This window comes from Corvus hawaiiensis, chromosome 3 (genome assembly GCF_020740725.1).
Source record: "Corvus hawaiiensis isolate bCorHaw1 chromosome 3, bCorHaw1.pri.cur, whole genome shotgun sequence".
In the NCBI taxonomy this organism is placed as follows: Eukaryota; Metazoa; Chordata; class Aves; order Passeriformes; family Corvidae; genus Corvus; species Corvus hawaiiensis.
In genome coordinates, this window is record NC_063215.1 from 43,680,417 (window position 1) to 43,698,103 (window position 17,687).

General features: G+C 33.7%; 1 protein-coding gene across 6 annotated transcripts in view; it reads left to right on the forward strand.

Moving 5' to 3' along the window:
• Positions 1-17,687, forward strand: part of GRIK2 (glutamate ionotropic receptor kainate type subunit 2) — a 366,043-nt gene that overhangs the window by 212,827 nt on the left and 135,529 nt on the right. For 5 of the 6 annotated variants that reach the window (XM_048299919.1, XM_048299918.1, XM_048299920.1 and 2 more), the window contains one exon: positions 12,923-13,146. In XM_048299919.1, coding sequence (XP_048155876.1) covers positions 12,923-13,146 — 224 coding nt within the window. Of the gene's footprint in view, positions 1-569; positions 785-12,922; positions 13,147-17,687 lie in introns of those variants that run through there. The other variant, XM_048299923.1, reaches the window with a different exon arrangement.

A 17,687-nucleotide genomic window follows, 5' to 3' on the forward strand; every position in this document is an offset into this window, starting at 1 on the left:
CTCTTTTATTATATGTGAGGATTAAATCAGAACTTTTCTTTGTCTCTCAGAAGAATAGGATTTTCAGCTTTGAGGAATTTTACACAGTTGAAAAATTGGAAATAACTACTTAATTTAACTTTAGACATAAAATTGTTTTTTACTTCAATATATTTTGAATTTCTCAAAATCAGTATCAATTTTTCAAAATAAATACTTACATATCAAATACCTACATTTGTAAAAATAATAGTAGTAGCTTTTTATTCTTTTTTAATAACAGAATAGATGTTTATATAATCAGTTTAAATATTTTTAGTGATTTTCCCTCCAATAACCTGTTGGTTTTTTTCTTTTATTTTAGATTAAGGTCTTTATGATCTTGAACACCTATAGCCAATTCCTTTATACTATTGTGTAGAAGTGAAAAAAACCCTTCTAATAACTGACTATATAGATATTTGGTTGCTTCTTTTTTGGGCCAGCGAAGGAATTTTATTTTCTCCTACCTTTTTATTTTCTCTTCCTTCCATTTCGAATGCCATTTCATCACATTGTTTGCACTCTACCTCTTTCCTTCATACTTATAGGAAATCCTACTGCACAGAGACTCATAAGGAAAGGCTACGGAACATCTCTTCCCTATTTCTTCTTGTAACTTTCATGCAAAAGGTCTGACAGTTAAGATTTTCAGTGCAGTGCTGGATAGTTTAGCCATGGCTCTTTTATTAGTTAAAATCTCAGAAGATTTGATGGTAATAGGCAGTTAGAGAATCTTTAGGTGGAAAAGAGAAAGAAAGAAAGAAAGAAAGAAAGAAAGAAAAAGGAAGGAAGGAAGGAAGGAAGGAAGGAAGGAAGGAAGGAAGGAAAGAAAGAAAAAGAAAGAAAGGAAAGAAAGAAAGGAAGAAAGGAAGAAAGGAAGAAAGAAAGAAAGGAAGAAAGGAAGAAAGGAAGAAAAAGAAAGAAAGAAAGAAAAAGAAAGAAGAAAGAAAGGAAAGAAAGAAAGGAAAGAAAGAAAGGAAAGAAAGAAAGAAAGAAAGAAAGAAAAAGAAAGGAAGGAAGAAAGAAAAAAAGAAAAAAAGATAGATCTAGCAGTGTTTCTCTTTTCATCATCATTAAATAGGCTTAACAATAAAATTGTGCGCTATCAGTGCTCTTTAAAGCACCAAAGCACCATGTCTGCTTCATGGCTTCCTCATTTTATTAGTGGAACTAGAATCTGCAACTGCATGTCAGGTGTCATATGATGAAAATTTCACTCATGCTAGAGGTTTTCTATACATAATAAATTTTTTCTCTGATACTTTGGGAAAGTGATTTATTGAGGGGTAATATGCCATAAACAACATAGTGTTTTGGCAAGTCTGCAGTTCAGCTACTGCTGTTGCTTGAACCAGCAACTCTGGTGAATATAGATAGATGGTAAGCTGAATGACTACTGATTTCCACTAACCCTGTTTAAATGTTGTTTTTCTAGGATCTTGGCATTTTATTTTATTTTTACTTACCCTCTTAAAAAAACCCCAAAAACCACAATTCATTTTTTCCTGTACTCTCTGTAAAATAAAATAAAATAATGTATAAAAAATAAATGTTATTGTTTTATTTTGGTTTTATTTTCCTTATCAGTTTGTATTTTTGGCTGTTTTATGTTTTGTTTATAATTTATCTCTTTCCCCATTTTCCTGTTGAGCTATTTGAAAGCCATCTCTTTTGAGAGCATTTTTATTCTTGGTATTCATTTATTTATCTTGCAGATTAAGCATTACTAATCTATGCTGAAGATCTCTTCTCTGAACTTCCAGTAATCATTATTAGTTGCATTTATTAAGCCATGTTGGAACTCCAGCACAACCATCTCTTTAAATAAAGCTACTAATTTGCATTATTTAATATTTAAAAATAGCATTCCAACTCCTTCCAGTTATTCTGTGTCACAATATAGCATCCATGATTCTTTAACTGTTATGTGCCTGTAACATACCTTTCATGTGTGTTTTTACTGTTTCAAATATTCATAGTGGATTCCAGTTTTTATTGTTTGCATGTTTTCTTTTCTCGTTAAAGTAGCATTTAATTTCTGTGTGAAACATGTCCTGGGGTCATAGGATAATTTCTTATGATAATTTGTAACATGCCAGAAAATATCATTTGTCCTTTTTGTGCTTTTCAGTCTATTTGCTAATTCATTAAACCACAACTTCAAGTGCTCTGACCTTTTATTTCCAAAGTAATTTGTCCCAAGCTGAATAAGCATCAGTGTGTCGCTGACAAGCAGCTAACCATATCTCTTCTGTTGCTTGAGATCCTGTTTTTCACTTAAAGCAAACTGCATATATTCACAGACTCACAGAACCTCTCTTCAAATATTTTTCATGCCTGAATTTATCAATGTAGCTCACTTAAATATGCCATACTATGCACCTTCTGTTCCTTTTTTTAAAAATTTGTTTGTTTAAAAGTAAAAGATCAAAGAGATGGTCTTCTACATGACAATAGAATTTCATTTCAAACCAACAGCTAAACATTCATCTCTGTGCTCACAAGAAGACAGTTTTCGTGGCTACTTTGTCACTCTCTAATAAAGGCCGTGTATGATATTCCATGGAAAAATGTGCAAACAGATCCTAACTCAGCAAAAGTTATGCAGAAAGTAAACTTCAAGCAGAGATGCATAAATCCACAAAAAATGTCAGGGAAATGGAAAAAAAAAAAGTCAGTGATCTAATATGCCAAAGAAATCCTAAGCCAAAGTTTTAGGCCAAGTTTGCAAAACATATGTATTAATTCAGTGAGGAACATATATGTACATATATGAATTCCCTATTAAATTGTTACTGATTTCAAGAACAGGGTAGATGAAGATGCAGTTTCCAATATGACAGTAGTTTTAAGTGAACAATTTGTTTTCCAAAGAACAAGGAACTTCCAGAGAGTTTGCATTTATTAAAGCAAGGCCCAGTAACAATTCTAATATTACAGTAAAGCATAGAGAATAATAAAGTATACAATTTTTCTAAAGGGTTGTAAATGTTAATACATGTTTTTTTAGCTAATCATGTCCTATGTTTCCCAAAGAAACTGGATGAAAAATTTTAACTACATTCACAATGATTTGATACCAAAAGCGGCAGGAGAGTTTGACAGTAAGGTCTTTTAAGTGCTCTGAGATGCGTGGATTTTTTTTCTGGAGATCTGTACTCAACGGGTAGTTTATTTGAAATTTCTTGACACTAAGGAATATTGCTTTCTTGTTTGTTTAGCTACAAATGCCCATGTACTATTCTTTTACAGTTAGGGTACTATGGACATCCCTGGCATGTGGGTTTATAAAATGATTAGTTTCCAGTTACAGAGAAAAACTGTACAGTGAATGATTGGAATTAATTTTCACCGCACTGCCAGCAAAGTGAATCATAGCCCATCAAGGCAGTGGCATGAAGTTTTTCAAATGAGACTCCAAACAATAATGCTTTAGCTCAAGCATCATCCATGCTTACAGTAATGATTAGGAACTGATTGGATCCAGGATTAGGGCTGTATTCATAAATGTATTACATTTTTCATATCCTCATACCTTTATCTGATCTTTTACTTTTGTTGCTATAATGATAATAAAGAATGGTAGAAAATAACATTGGGATTTTTGTTTCTATGTATACATAGAAAAAAAGATTTATGCATACATAGAAACAAAAACCCAATGAGTGAAATACATGAGTAAAATAGAATTCTCTAATAGAAGAGTTAATTTCCACTGGGGCTTATCCCTTGTATTAGACATTGATTTTTAATAGTGCTGTAATTTGTCTTTTACTCATCTCCAAAGAATTTCAACATATCTTAAAGTCAGAAGGAAGATAGAGAGGAGGGACTGTTGAAACCTCAAATATGTCAATTTTCATGGAAGCACCATTTTGGTAAAAGAGTTTCAGGATGTGCTGGTGGGAGATGTGTCTCTGGAAATGATGACCAAAACACATCATCCATAATTTTTGGGGATCTGGAGGGTATCAATTCTAATCTGTTATTTTCAAGGCATCAATTCAGTTGTTTAAGAAAATTATATAGATGTCAAATAGAGTTAAAAAAAGACAGTGAGAGCAGCCTTACATAAGTCCAAAATACAGGAAATGAAACTATTGTGTGTGTGTGCTTTAGGAAGAAAACCATGTTACTTGGTGACCATATGTTGAAATTCATCCATGCAGTCAGTTTGGATTTTGCTATTTCCTGACCTCTGAGAGTCCAAATATGAGGGCCAGTAATGTTTGGTAACTTCCAAAGATAAGTAACTTTTCTTCCTGAGAAAGTATGTTAGTGTGAAACAAATATATATACACACATACATAAGCATGTCAACAATTATGTATAGGTGCTTGTAAAGAATGTGTGCATATTTTTATGTGAGCCTGTGGGGCAGGATACTCAAAAAGTGCCAGAAGAAAATGTGAAACAGTATACATACCTGTTAGAGTTTTTTAAGTCAGGATATTGGATAAATAAATGACATACTGAGAGCATTTTTTATATATAAAACCCATGTATTGTAACATAAATGGTTAAAAAGTTTCCTTTTAAGGTAATAAAGTCAAGTTTCAAAAACTGAAAAGTATTAAACTTGAAGGAAGATCTTTTACTTCTTTTTCTGCTATAGAAATGTATACAATAATCTGCTATTAGAAATTAAAAATTCATTTATAGTATGGAAAATAGACTGTTACTAGAAAACCATTTGTATTTTGCTGGATTTTTCTTTGTTATTGTAAAGAGTGCTACACTTATTCTAAAAGAAGTGTCTTGGCAAAAATATATCAAAAGTTATTCTTTAAAATCATGGCAATTAATTTTCAATTCAATCCACCTGTCCACTTGTCTCATAAAGTTCTGGGCAGACATTGACAATTACGAATCAGTAAAGATCAAGTAATTGTAGAAGACTTGGGCTGGAAGGAACCTTAAAGACCATCAAGTTCCAAACCCTCTGCCAATGGCAGGGAATCTTCTTCTAGACCAGGTTACTCAGAACCCCATCCAACCTAGCCTTAAGCACCTCCACAGATGGGGAGTCCACAGTTTCTCTGGGCAACCTGTTCTAGTGCCTCACCACCCTCACAGTAAAGAATTTCTTCCTTATATCTAATCATCACCTACTCTCCTTCATCTTAAGGTCATTTCCCCTTGTCCTGTCACTACATACCCTTGTAAAAGTCCCTCTCCAGCCTTCTTGTTTTCCCACTTTAGGTACTGGAAGGTGCTGTAAGGTCTGCCTAAAGCCTTCTCTTCCCCAGTCGGAACAGCCCCAGCTCTCTCAGCATGTTTCCATAGGAGAGGTGCTCCAGCTCTCTGACCAATTTACTGTCTCTCCTCTGGACTCTTTCCAACAGGTCTGTTTTGTGCTGGGGGCCCCAGAGCTGGAGAAAGTACCCTAGTTGAGGTCTCACAAGAGCAGAGTAAAGGGGTGGAATCACCTCACTCTCCTGTTCACACTTCTACAGATGCAGCTCAGGATGCAGTTGGCTTTATGGGTTACCTTCAAGCAGAAATTGCTGGGCTGCATTGAGCTTTTGGTCCACAAACACCTCCAAAGTCCTTCTCATCAGGGCTAGTCATGATCCACTCTCTGCCCAGCCTTTATTTGTGCTTGGAATTGCCCTGGAAAAGGTGCAGGACCTTGCATTTGGCCTTGTTGAACTTCATGAGGTTCTAATAACATAGATAATGTTGCTTAACTCTCCATCCACTTTCCAGCTGTGCAGTAGTTAGGCTGGAATTTGTCTACATCTGCTTCTCATGTAGAACAGTGTTTTTCTTGTTTTGTTGTGTGTTCGTATTCATTATGTATTTGTACTCCTCTGTTCACACTTGTCTTCTAGAATGAAGCAAAACTTCACTAAATAAGGAATAAATTATAACAGTAATGACATTTTAAAGTGTTTAATAGATTTCATCTTATAAATAACAGAAATACTTTAACCCAGCCACCACAGATTTCATCCTTAGGATTTGCATTTTATTTTCATTAAAGCTGATTGTTAATAAGTTTGTCCTGGTATCTTTAGTATTTAAATAATGCCTAGAGCCTGGATAAGCTTCATTCAATTTAAATAAATGTAACAAGTTTCTCAAATGAGTTAGCTTATATATACCCTATGCAGAACAGAACGAAATTAGGATGTAGTGTATAAAAGTACTGTTAACATTTTTCTTCTTTATATTTGTGACAATATTTTTGAAATATAATCTTTACTATTTTAGCCATTTTTTAATAATTATGGGACATGTAAAACATATTATGAGATAAGATTTTGAGAATATAAACAATATAAAACCACTTCAGTTTTTTATTTGATATTTGATAGACTTTTCTAAAAAGACCTTCTTTTTCTTATTGTTTGTAATAATGACCACTTTTAGTTAAGTCTAAGACCTTGGAATCTAATGATTAATTGAGAATTCCAGAGTGTGGATTGTGATTCCTGCATCAAAATGCAGATGAGGGGGATGAGTGCACAGGAGGTTGATTTTGTCCATATTAATAAGTTTTACCCCATTAATTAAGCTGATGAAATTATAGATTTCAAAAAATTCTTAATTGAGTATTGTTAATCAATAAAAGGTGGCATATCCTGCAGTGATCTACTTCCATCCAAATGATGTGCAAAAATGTTATTAATCATTTTGATTCCATTGTGAAAAATTGCAGATGAAAAAGTAATACAGAAAAATGGGAGTAAGTCAAATTTGACACAAGTCAAACTTTATTGCATGATGAATTGAGTTCACTGAAACAATTTGATAAACCCCCATCTATTTGAGAACAGAAATTATGTCAAAATTAAAAGATGGAGGATTTTTTTTTGTCTTGAGTGCAGTAGCTGAAATTTTAGGTGACAGCTGGTTAGCAACTGGCAAAAAACCCCAGTGCTTCCAGGAAGTTGCAGTAAATATGGAAAGTATAACAATAAAAATGCTAGCTACAAAAAAAGAATCAATGTTACCATCTCTAGTACAAAAATACAATGTTAGAAAGGGTGTGTAAAACAGCAAAGAAGAACTGAAACATTTTAATGTAAATACTCTTATTTTAATGTTTTTCTTCTTAATGGGGGAGTTTCCTGATTTCTGAGCCACAATATCTACACAGTTTTGTAAATGTCTTTGACAGTTTGCCCTTTCTGGGGGGTATGTGAATCCCGCTCTTCTAAAAATTAGAAGAAACCTTTGTACAAGATTCCTGAAATTAAGTGATGAGAGTTGCGTCTGAGGTTTTTTTTACTGTTGAATAGTCACTCATCTTCCTGTTACATATAGTTTCATAGTCTACTGCCTCTAGTCCTTTTACATACAATTTGCATACCTGTTGATTAGACTGAAGTTGGTGCAAAATACTTTAGTGAAAGTGTATTATAAATCAACAGTCAGAAACTATATCTATTTTTAATGGATACTCATGTTGCATCTATTCAGCTATTAAATATTATCCATACTGGCATAGGCAAATGAGAATTGAATAGAACAACCCTGAATAAGAAAAAATAATATAAATTAACTAATTAGAGAGTTCCCACTGGTTTAGTACTATCATTTTTCCTCGACTAAACATTCACATAATAACAAAGGAGCAAACAGAAAACAATACCAAAAGTCAGTTCTAGACAATGCTATGTTGATCAAATGTATGCTTTATCCTATTTAAAAGCCACTTTAGGAAGGATTCCATGCATTCCATACATTCCATTTTTGTCTAGTTGAATTCATATAGAAAGTTGTTTCTATGGCAGTGGACAGAACGCAAATTTCCTCTGCAAACTTCTTACCTTTAAAAAAATTCTGTCTCTAGGTAAATGATCTTGCTGATTTCTAGATCAGGATCCTCTCCAAAGGGAGAGCAGATCAGAAAACCATTAGTTACCACTGCTGTTCAAGACTTTGCCAAGAAAATAACTTGCCATGCTGACACAAGAAGGTCTAAAGAAATGAAACATCTGTGTAATATTACTGTCAGTGAAATGAATCTGAGTAAACCACCTGTCTTCCAGTTACTTTTTATTGCTGAACAAATACTGAGAAGCAACTCAGGAGTTACAAACATATGTGTTAGGTGAGCCAGTATCTATTGAAACTGTCATCATATACCACTTTCTTATGTTAAAGTACTTTATTATGTTTATAAAGTAGCAACTGCTACTGTTCCATCTATATGTGATATTGCTAGAAATTGAGTTTAAATTATACCAGTCAGGACTCCACAAATACGAAGTTATGACATCTAAATTCACCTATCAAATCTGTTGGGGTTTTTTTTTTTTTTTTTGAATTTATGGTATGTTACTCACTTTTGACAAAGTGCAAATTAATAAATTTCTAGTAGCAGCTTTCCAGGACATGTGAGGGGGTTATCAAGAAGCTTCATCTGGGCTTTTCACAGAGGAGCCTGGCAGGAAGACCAAAGGCAGCAAGCATAAACTGAAAACCTCCAAGGATGGAAATTGCATAACCTCTCTAAAAACAGCCTGCTGCACTGCTTGTCTGTAGAAACTTTTTCACTATGTGGATAAACAGTGATAAGCAGTGGATTGGCTTATCCAGAAATGGCATGTAGTCACCTTTCTTGGAGGTTTTCAACACTGACTGGGTAAAGCACGGAGCAACCTGGTCTCATCGTGCAGATGCTTTGAACAGAAAATTGCACTAGAGACCTCCTGATCTCTCCCCAATTGAATTGTACTATGATCCTGTGAAAGGTACTAGAGAAGCAATTTCTGTCAAAGTAATGTAAGTGGCTAGTTAAAAATAACCATGAAACCCTAATAAGGTCCTAGTGGTTTCAAAGGAAATTAAGATTTTGTCAGAAGACCAAAAAATTCTTGTGGGGTATAAAATTTTCTATAATGTAGAAGCATGAACAAGATAGTTTAGGATAGACCGTAAGCTTAAAAGCTAATTACAGATCTTATCTTTTCAAACCAGTGGCAGGGAAATGCACTTATGTGAACAGGAATGATGCATAAGGTCTCTGTGAATTAAGAGTGTGTTAGACAGATTTAAAGAATTGAAGCTGTGCTTTACCCTTCATCTTTTATCTTGGGGATGCATTTTCTCCAAAGGGAATTTAACTGAAATTCAACTCAGGTTAACAGCCTTGAAAAACTGGGGTGGCTGAAGAAGAAGTTTACATAATGACTTAGGGTCTTAGGCTGATGAAACAGCGGATTAAACAAAAGCTTATGAAGTTTTTCTTTTAAAAAGGTAGATTCCTTTATTTTCAAGAATAATTGCAGGCAATAAGTGCATTGCTGCCTGTAGAGAAGTAAAATTACTTAAATGTCTTTTCAGTGTATGCATAGTTTTGTGTATATTATACAGTTACAATATGATTGTACTGATTGACTGTATAAACAATGGACAATCGATAGTGGATGATTCCCTTTGCATTTTTAGTACAAACATTAATGGTTGCTAAATCAATGCAAAATGTTCAGAGCAAAATTCTTACCAGAAGACTCCATTTACATTGGCTAACAAACCCAATTATTATGGTAGAATATTGTGTACTTGTAGACTCTAATTAAAAAGAACTATTAGCCATTTTATTGCTTCTGTTTGTAGATTGAATTTAAATTCTTCGTTCTTTTGAACAAAATTGGTGAGACTAAAGCTTTTCAGAGAATTATCAACAAAAGAAAATTCAAGCAGTGTTTGTTTTTCCTTTCCCCCGTGTTATTAGTAGAAGCTATAAAATCCTTTTAAAATTCTATTTCCCCCAAAATTATTGTGATTGTTTCTCCTGGTTTTATAATTTTCACAGAAAACCCATCAATTTCTGCAAATACCAACTTTCTACACATGCTATGGCCATACACTTCTCAACATTAATGTGCAGATTTCTTGCTGACATTATTTGTTTCTGCAAGCATAGATTGAATTCAGTATAATTTTAAAATCTCTCTTCTTAGAGGTTATGTACCAAATTTCAGCCCTGTGCAAATCAAAAAATGTCCTCTCTTTTTCTTTGAATGCTACTTTATGTAGAGGAGTCAGTGAACAAGCTGCTTGGAGGTAAAATGTCAATGAAGAAGCAAAGGAGGAGGACTTTAGCCCGCCTTAGTCACTTCTGTAGCAGAAATAAATCAGGGAGACCTTGAGTTGTTTGTTGGTGAATGAACATCCTACAACTGCACATGGTAGCAAGACAGGGAAACTTTATACAGGTGTGGAGAGAATATAAATGGGATGGGAAGGGAGAGGATGCACAACCACACGTTATTATCTGCAGAGCACTCCTCCAGCACATAGCACAGTAGGCTGTGCAACTCTTCCGTTTTCCTCAGGACTGTGCCTTGTGTTGGAATGTCCTTGTCAGACTGTTTCTAATCACTGTTGTAACCTTTAGTTGGTGCAGAATTTTTCTTTGTAGCAACTAGCTTACTTAACTCACCAATCCTTGGATGCTGTCATAAAAAGGCTTCCATCTCAAGAAAGAATAAGTGCTATTATGGATTGTGTTTTCAGATAGATATATCTTTTTATTCCTATAAAGGACAGAAGCATGCATACATTCATTCTAAAAAATGGAATCATCAATCGCTGCCACATGAAACAAATGTTATTTGTAATGAAACTTATCAAAAAACCATTCTAGGATATACTAATTTGTTAATGTTGTTAAATATTGACTGATAAAATACTAATTTTACACCATTCCTCCCCTATTCATCCCTAGAAGTAAACTAAAGAGGATTCTCTTGCATTTCTTCATTAGATGAGGCTAAGAAACACTGGTATTGCACTTCTGGAAAATTGGCCCCTGCTTTCTCATACTTTCAAATAGTGCTGTTTTCAAAATGAAAGAATTGCCAGGAGAATTGAGTATTTTGGAGATAAAGTATATTAGCAAAAGTTGTTACATGTGGTAGCATTACATTTTGAAGTTAGTCATTTCCTCAGGTATTAAAGACTCTGGATTTTGTTTGTTAAATGCTTAATTTTTCTTCTTACAGTGATATTCTAGTTCAAGAGTATTGAAACAGAATTACTCAGCTCTGAAGAGAATCTTGAGATGTCAAGTTATATACATAAATTTTATATCTGTCCTGTCAGGCTGGGGTTATTTTTTGATCAGTTATTTTTCTAATTTCATCTGCAGCTTGGCTCCACTAGAGATAGTTACAACCTATATTCATTTGTATATAGTTTTGTTTCCATCTAATGACCAGGGGTTGGATTTTCTATGGTGTTTATTGAAATAAATTATTTGTTATTCATTAAGTTTGTCTTAAAATAATAAGACCAAAATTCACATCTACCAATAGCCTTCCAAAAGATCTAATTTCTTTGTCTTTGGGAAGCTGCCTCTTCTGACAGCTTCTAGTAAGTAGGCTTCAGACTCTTAGGTTAAGGTCTGCTATTTGCTTCACAAATAGCTTGAGTTTTTATATTTTGCAAACTTCTACGTGTTGACCTATAACTTTTAATTCAAATTAGTTTCAGTTTCTTACTTTACCATTTTCTTTCTGCATCAGCTGGAATATCATCAATAATATGCAATCCATAAAAAGTCATCCACTGTGGAATTAAGCCTTGCTGGTTTGATTATAAGTTCTTAATACCAATGGAAATGAAGTGCATGTTATTTTTTGACCAATAAACCCTTACCAAATTACACGAACAGTGCCAACAGAGTTTCACATTGTAACTTACCACAGTAGATCTAATTATATAAATGCTCATACCAAGAATATACCATAGAAGAACTTTGTGTAAGGTGAGAAAACAAAAATTAAAGGGAACAGTGAAATGCTACATTGCATGGAATGTTGAGTGTTATGGACCATATACAATACCAAATGAGCAAAAAGTATATAAATATATGAACTTATTTTATTGGGGATAAAATCTCTGTATCTTAAAACAGGCATTCTGAAAATGGTGTTATTTTCAGCTATGTTACTTGGATATATTACTTGGGTAACAGTATTCTGTGGTAGCTATACCATTTCTGTCATTACATACGTATATTTATGTAAAGTTTATAAGGAATTCTTAGTTTACAGCTTTCCAGATCTTGTACTGTAAACTTGCTTGCTCTGAACTTTCCTCTTTCTTATGTGTGCATGCACACACACATACACATATGTACATGCACAGGAGTGTTTCAAGAGCTGTTGACAAGGATTAAGAAGTAGATTCTGTAGATCTTTGTCACTCTGATTTCCATTAAGTTTTGATTAAAAGAATAGTATAGGCCATTTACTAATCTCCTATGAATTATTGATAAAATATCTAAAACTAAATGTTAATTGACAAAATGCATTCAATTGTATGATTTCATCTTAAATACTCCAATTGATTAATAACTCTCTGTAAGTTTTGTAGTGATTTCCACAAACTAGTAAGGACAGTTGTACTTTGTTAAAACCTCCTCAGCAACTTTTCACATGTAGCACTTTCAATTTTAAACTGGTCTTCATTTTGTACCAGTTATTTTATGCTAAAAGGTGAAGAACAGCCTCGTGGCCCTTTCCCTGCACTTCTACTAGCATAGTCATGTCTGCCTCCTAAATATATTTGCTTCTAAAGACCAAATTGAGTGAAGGAGGGACAAAGAGAAGACATATGTTGAAATGCACAATTAATAAAATTTTAAAGTATGTTATAATGGATGTTCATGTTTTCTGCAAGATGCAATATTTTTCTTCATTTGTATCCCTGTACTAGTGCTTTTAATTTTTTTCCAAATGCTATGTCTGTTTAGCAAAGAGGAAGTAGAATAAATCTGTTGCCTTACTTATAGGGAGAAGAGAGTTTTAAATTTCAGGCAACCTAGTACAAGAACAAACCTCCTCCATACAAAGTTTGTGTTTTGCATAATCTGATTGTCTGCTTCAGCCTGTTTCTTCTGACTTACAGCCTTTTTCTCTCTTTGTATTTCTGTTAACAGAAAGCTGACCTTGCGGTTGCACCATTGGCAATTACCTATGTTCGTGAGAAGGTCATCGACTTTTCCAAGCCCTTTATGACTCTTGGAATAAGTATTTTGTACCGCAAGCCCAATGGTACAAACCCGGGCGTCTTCTCCTTCCTGAATCCTCTCTCCCCTGATATCTGGATGTATATTCTGCTGGCTTACTTGGGTGTCAGTTGTGTGCTCTTTGTCATAGCCAGGTAACATGTTAACTTTTGTGATTTTTTTGGCAATTGTTACCATTTTTTTCTTACTAATAATTGTCAAAAGTCACAAAAATTTTCTTATTTTCATACTCTTATATTTAAACTTCATGATTTACAGAAGAATAATTAATGGTGAGGGTTCTCACTATTAATATTCTCCACTGCCATAGTAAGTCTCCATTTTGTTACTGGACTTTTCCCCTAAGTCTTGAATATGCTAGCTAGATTTCTTCTTTTATTGACCAATATAGAGACACCAGAAAATTTTCAAAATATCTTTTCCCAATAAGTTTGCATTTAGAAACACAGGGTTTGCATGTTTTATTTTGTTACCCTGATTTATTTTTATGCTGTGGTGCTCAATCTCAAATTGAGTACTTATCTGCCCACACTAATTCTAGATGTCCAAACTAGGCGTCTACCACTTGCAAAACAGTTTGTGTAGATTAGTATCTTAGAAGTAGGGTAACAATATTTATTTTTTAAAATTTTGTGCTAGGTGAAATCCCTGAGATACTTCACAGAATTTAAAGTCTCTGAATGAAATGTTTTTGGAAACTTAGTTGAGCTTTTGGAATTAAGGAACTCAATACATCAAATGTTAAATTAAAAATTGATTTGATAGATAGGGCTCACTTTTTTATCTGGTTTTTTTCAACCCAAATGAGCAGAAAAAAATATTTTGTCAAAAAATCCCAATATGTTGGGATATGTTACCTTTTCCTTCTTAACTCATTAGGGCTGAGTTCAGATGCTCACATAAATACAGACTTACATGTTGTAACTTTGGCTTTTGTCATGACAACAAAAGAAAAAATCAGAACAGTGTATGTAGTCTCTTTTCCCCTTGTAGTCACTTGCAATTTTTTAAAATCAAATGTACATAAACTATATAGGCTGTTATCTCTTTAATAAGATGGGGTCTTTTTGTTTGAGTTGATAATGAAATCTCACTTCAGTCCTGAGATTTCCATGATTTCATTGTGTGGTTCACAGTATAATATTCATATCTTCCTTTTTCTATTTTGCTGTAGTTAGTATCAGGATTCTCCATCTGTCTTTGATACTCTCTGTTTCATTTTGGAGAAGTTGTATCATTCCCATATTAGGGAGAAACGATATTTTTAGAAACCAGTTTAAAAGTAATTTAGCACCTGTAGATGAAGTACGTGAGGTATTGAAGTAATACAGATAGCAGTGAAACATATTTTGTAATGAAAGACTTTACTATGCATCTTTTTTTAAAGTCTGATTTAAAGAGCCAGACTTATGTTGAAAGTTTCTTGAAAGACCTGTATACTTTAGTGGACTGTATAACCAGAGAGTACAATAGTTTCTGAGGTGTTCCTGTCATACAGATACCTCTGAAAGAACAGCTGAGCGTAAATCACAACTGTTATCTTGTGAAATTGTAAAATATTTATGCATATGTCCAAAAGTTTTAACCCTACTGTTATCACTGAAGGACATTTTCAGCATGATGCATAGTACTTTTCACAGGTAGCTCCCACTGATGTTCGTGGGATTGGTATGGCTGAGTTCCTACCTACGCTTTGAAAATGTTCCTTGACATGTTTTTTAGGAAAGATAGATTTTCTTGAAGCCTTTCTTTTTTTTTTTTTTAACTAAGTTATTTGGGCACTTGAGGTCACTAGCAGAACAGGAAGGAATGTTTATTTTCATATAGAAGCACAAGATAATAGACCAATAAGGCTGACTTTTTTTCACTTGTCTGCTTTTGTGACCAGCACCATAAATTCCCTATGTAATTGGAAGCATTATCTTCAGTGTAAAGCAATATGGAATATGTTTTATAGTGAGCAGAGGGATTTGGTTTTTGTAGAGTTGTATAGGATACTTTTTTTACACATAAATTTATACTAGCCTTCATATCTAGAGATTTTCAGTATTTCTTAACTGGTACAATCAAATATTGATAACACATTTAGAAATAAAAGATGTAGGGTTATGTAAGACAATCTACAGATTTTATTCATAATACAGAATGACTTAATAGTATGTAATAGCATTTTCTAACGCTATCATTCATAAAAGGAAACAGGTCTTAATTAAAAGTTGAATTCCCTGCTGAATGCTAAGCAGAGAGAAAGAAGAACATTATTTAAAAGTTAAAGACCTGTTTACAAATACAATTCAAAAATTTTACCTGTCATGTAAAGAGAGGTACTTTGAAGTGCGGTGGTGAAGAGGACTTTGCAGCCTAGTGGTATGTATTTTCAGTACAGATTATATGTTAGATATTGCACAGCTGATGATGTGTTTTTCAGTCCTGGTGTTGTGAAACTCTTGGACTGCGTGCCACTAGTTTAATAGGTTCTATCTAGAGTTTCTTATTAAGAAGATTTCTATTCCATAACAATCCTTTCATAATAGATGTTTAACTGCCAGTGTTTCATAATAATTACTATGTGTTTCATAATAAGGTGTGCCTTTGTTTGGAGCAGTACTTAGTATGTCTTTTATGATATAATGTTTTGTAATTACAGCTCATCAGAGTGTTCAGTATAGAATATTTATTTTAAAATTGAAATCTACTATTTTTGTGTCCAATGTTTTGTGATGTTAATTGTTTCACCACGTCTTCCAATCATTGTCGGCATGTAAGAGCTTGGTACACTGAAAATGGAAAGTACTGTTCTCATGTACCAATTGGATCTCACTCATTAATTAGTGGTATGGTGATATTTAAGGAAAGATGAAGAAATTAGTAAAAGGTTCAAGAATCTTTAAGAATGAATTGCTGAAAATACTTCCATAGAAGGAGAACTATAACATAAATCTATATCAGTCCTTTCCTTTATTTGCAAGAGCATTGGATTTTCCTTCCAGTTTGAGAACCATAGGTAAAGAGCTGTAATCTTTGCACACTCAGCAAGACAACAATCTAGGTAAGATTCATGTGTTAGCTGGAGGGCTTTTCTATTTTATTTTCCTCTTGTAGTTCCCCCCAAAAAGATGATTCTTCTTTTGAACACACAGATTTTGCATTGCAGGTAGGATGAACGTATATGTGTTGTACACAGTGTTTTCTTTAATTGCCATCCTTTGTGGGGATGTATAGTAGATTGTCCCTTCTCCATATATACAAAAACCTCTTCTTAATCTTGTCTGTTGCTGCTGTTGAATATCAGTAGTTAGGGTGGTTAGTCTCTGAACATTCCTTTCTTTCTTGTACAGACTGATGACTGATATATAAATCCAGTCTGCTTGACATTAAGCCTATTCATTTTCTGTAAACTGAGAAATTCACATAGTATTTTTTCCTCTTGTGGCAACAGTAATTGATCTGTTTCTGGTGCTAGATAACACTGTCTTTTTGTGTCTGCTAGCAGTGTCTTGTGTCATCTGAAATCCTGCTGCATTCCAATACCTTACCTTTATGCCTCTGCCTTTACTAGTTTCTTTGATTTAGAATACCAGTTAAATTCACAATTTAGATATTATTAGAAGGAAAACTAAGAATTCATTGAAGTACACCAACTCTTTTTTGGACTTCTGTCAATTACACAACATTTTCTGATCTGTATAATCAAAAATCTCAGCAGAATTCTTTTTATTTCTGTCTGTTGCTGGAAACCATTATTTCATTTCTAAGCAACATGCTGTTCTCTTACAGTGTTGTATATCAACTTCATAGACACATATTGTCCCCTCTTTTCCATCAGTCTGTGTACAAGAAAAAGACTCTTCCTGTTTTTGGCCGGCAAAATCTAATCTGTTGGTAACTGGAGGATCCTTCCCTTTCTGTGTAGGCAATATGAAGAAAACCAGTTTTATGCTTTGAAAAATGCTTAATATGTTTTATTTACATAGGTTTTCCTATAAATGACTTTCAAAATTAATCTTTAGCTGGTTTTCTGATATTGTATTGTATTTTTGAGTCTCTTATGCATAATTTTAAACATCCATGTCTCTTTGCATCTTTTCTGAAAACATATATTGGAGACTAAATTCCTTAAATATTTTTATCAAATAATTTTATGCCTAATTTACTGGATTTCAGGTTATTCCCTGCATACTGAAGGATTTCTCTGTGTAGTTAGGTCTTTTTTTTTTTTTCTGTGGGCATATCTGTCTGTCATAAGTAAGTTTACTCTTAGGTGACCTATCTTCAAAACTGGAAGAGATACAGCTGCCTTAGCAAGGTGCTTTACTTTTGCAGACCAGATGCGAAGCAGATAACGTATCCTGGATAAAATGGTCCACTATTGAGCTCTTATGCTTCTTACACTGAGCTGTCTGAAGTATCAGTGAATATTGTCCAAATATACATTAAACTGTGCTCACTGCCCTAATTGTTAATATTGAGTCATGGGTTGTCATTTTAAAGGGCTTAATTTGCCTTTACACAATTTTTTATTCTAGGACTTCCTGCCTTATCCTCCCTTTGGAGTTATGCTATTCTACATTTCCTAACTCAAGCCCTTGTGCTGGTTCCCCCTGACAAAGCATTTGTTATCACTTATTTTTCCATTTCCTCATAAGCACTGATGAGAGCACAATGAACATTGCCT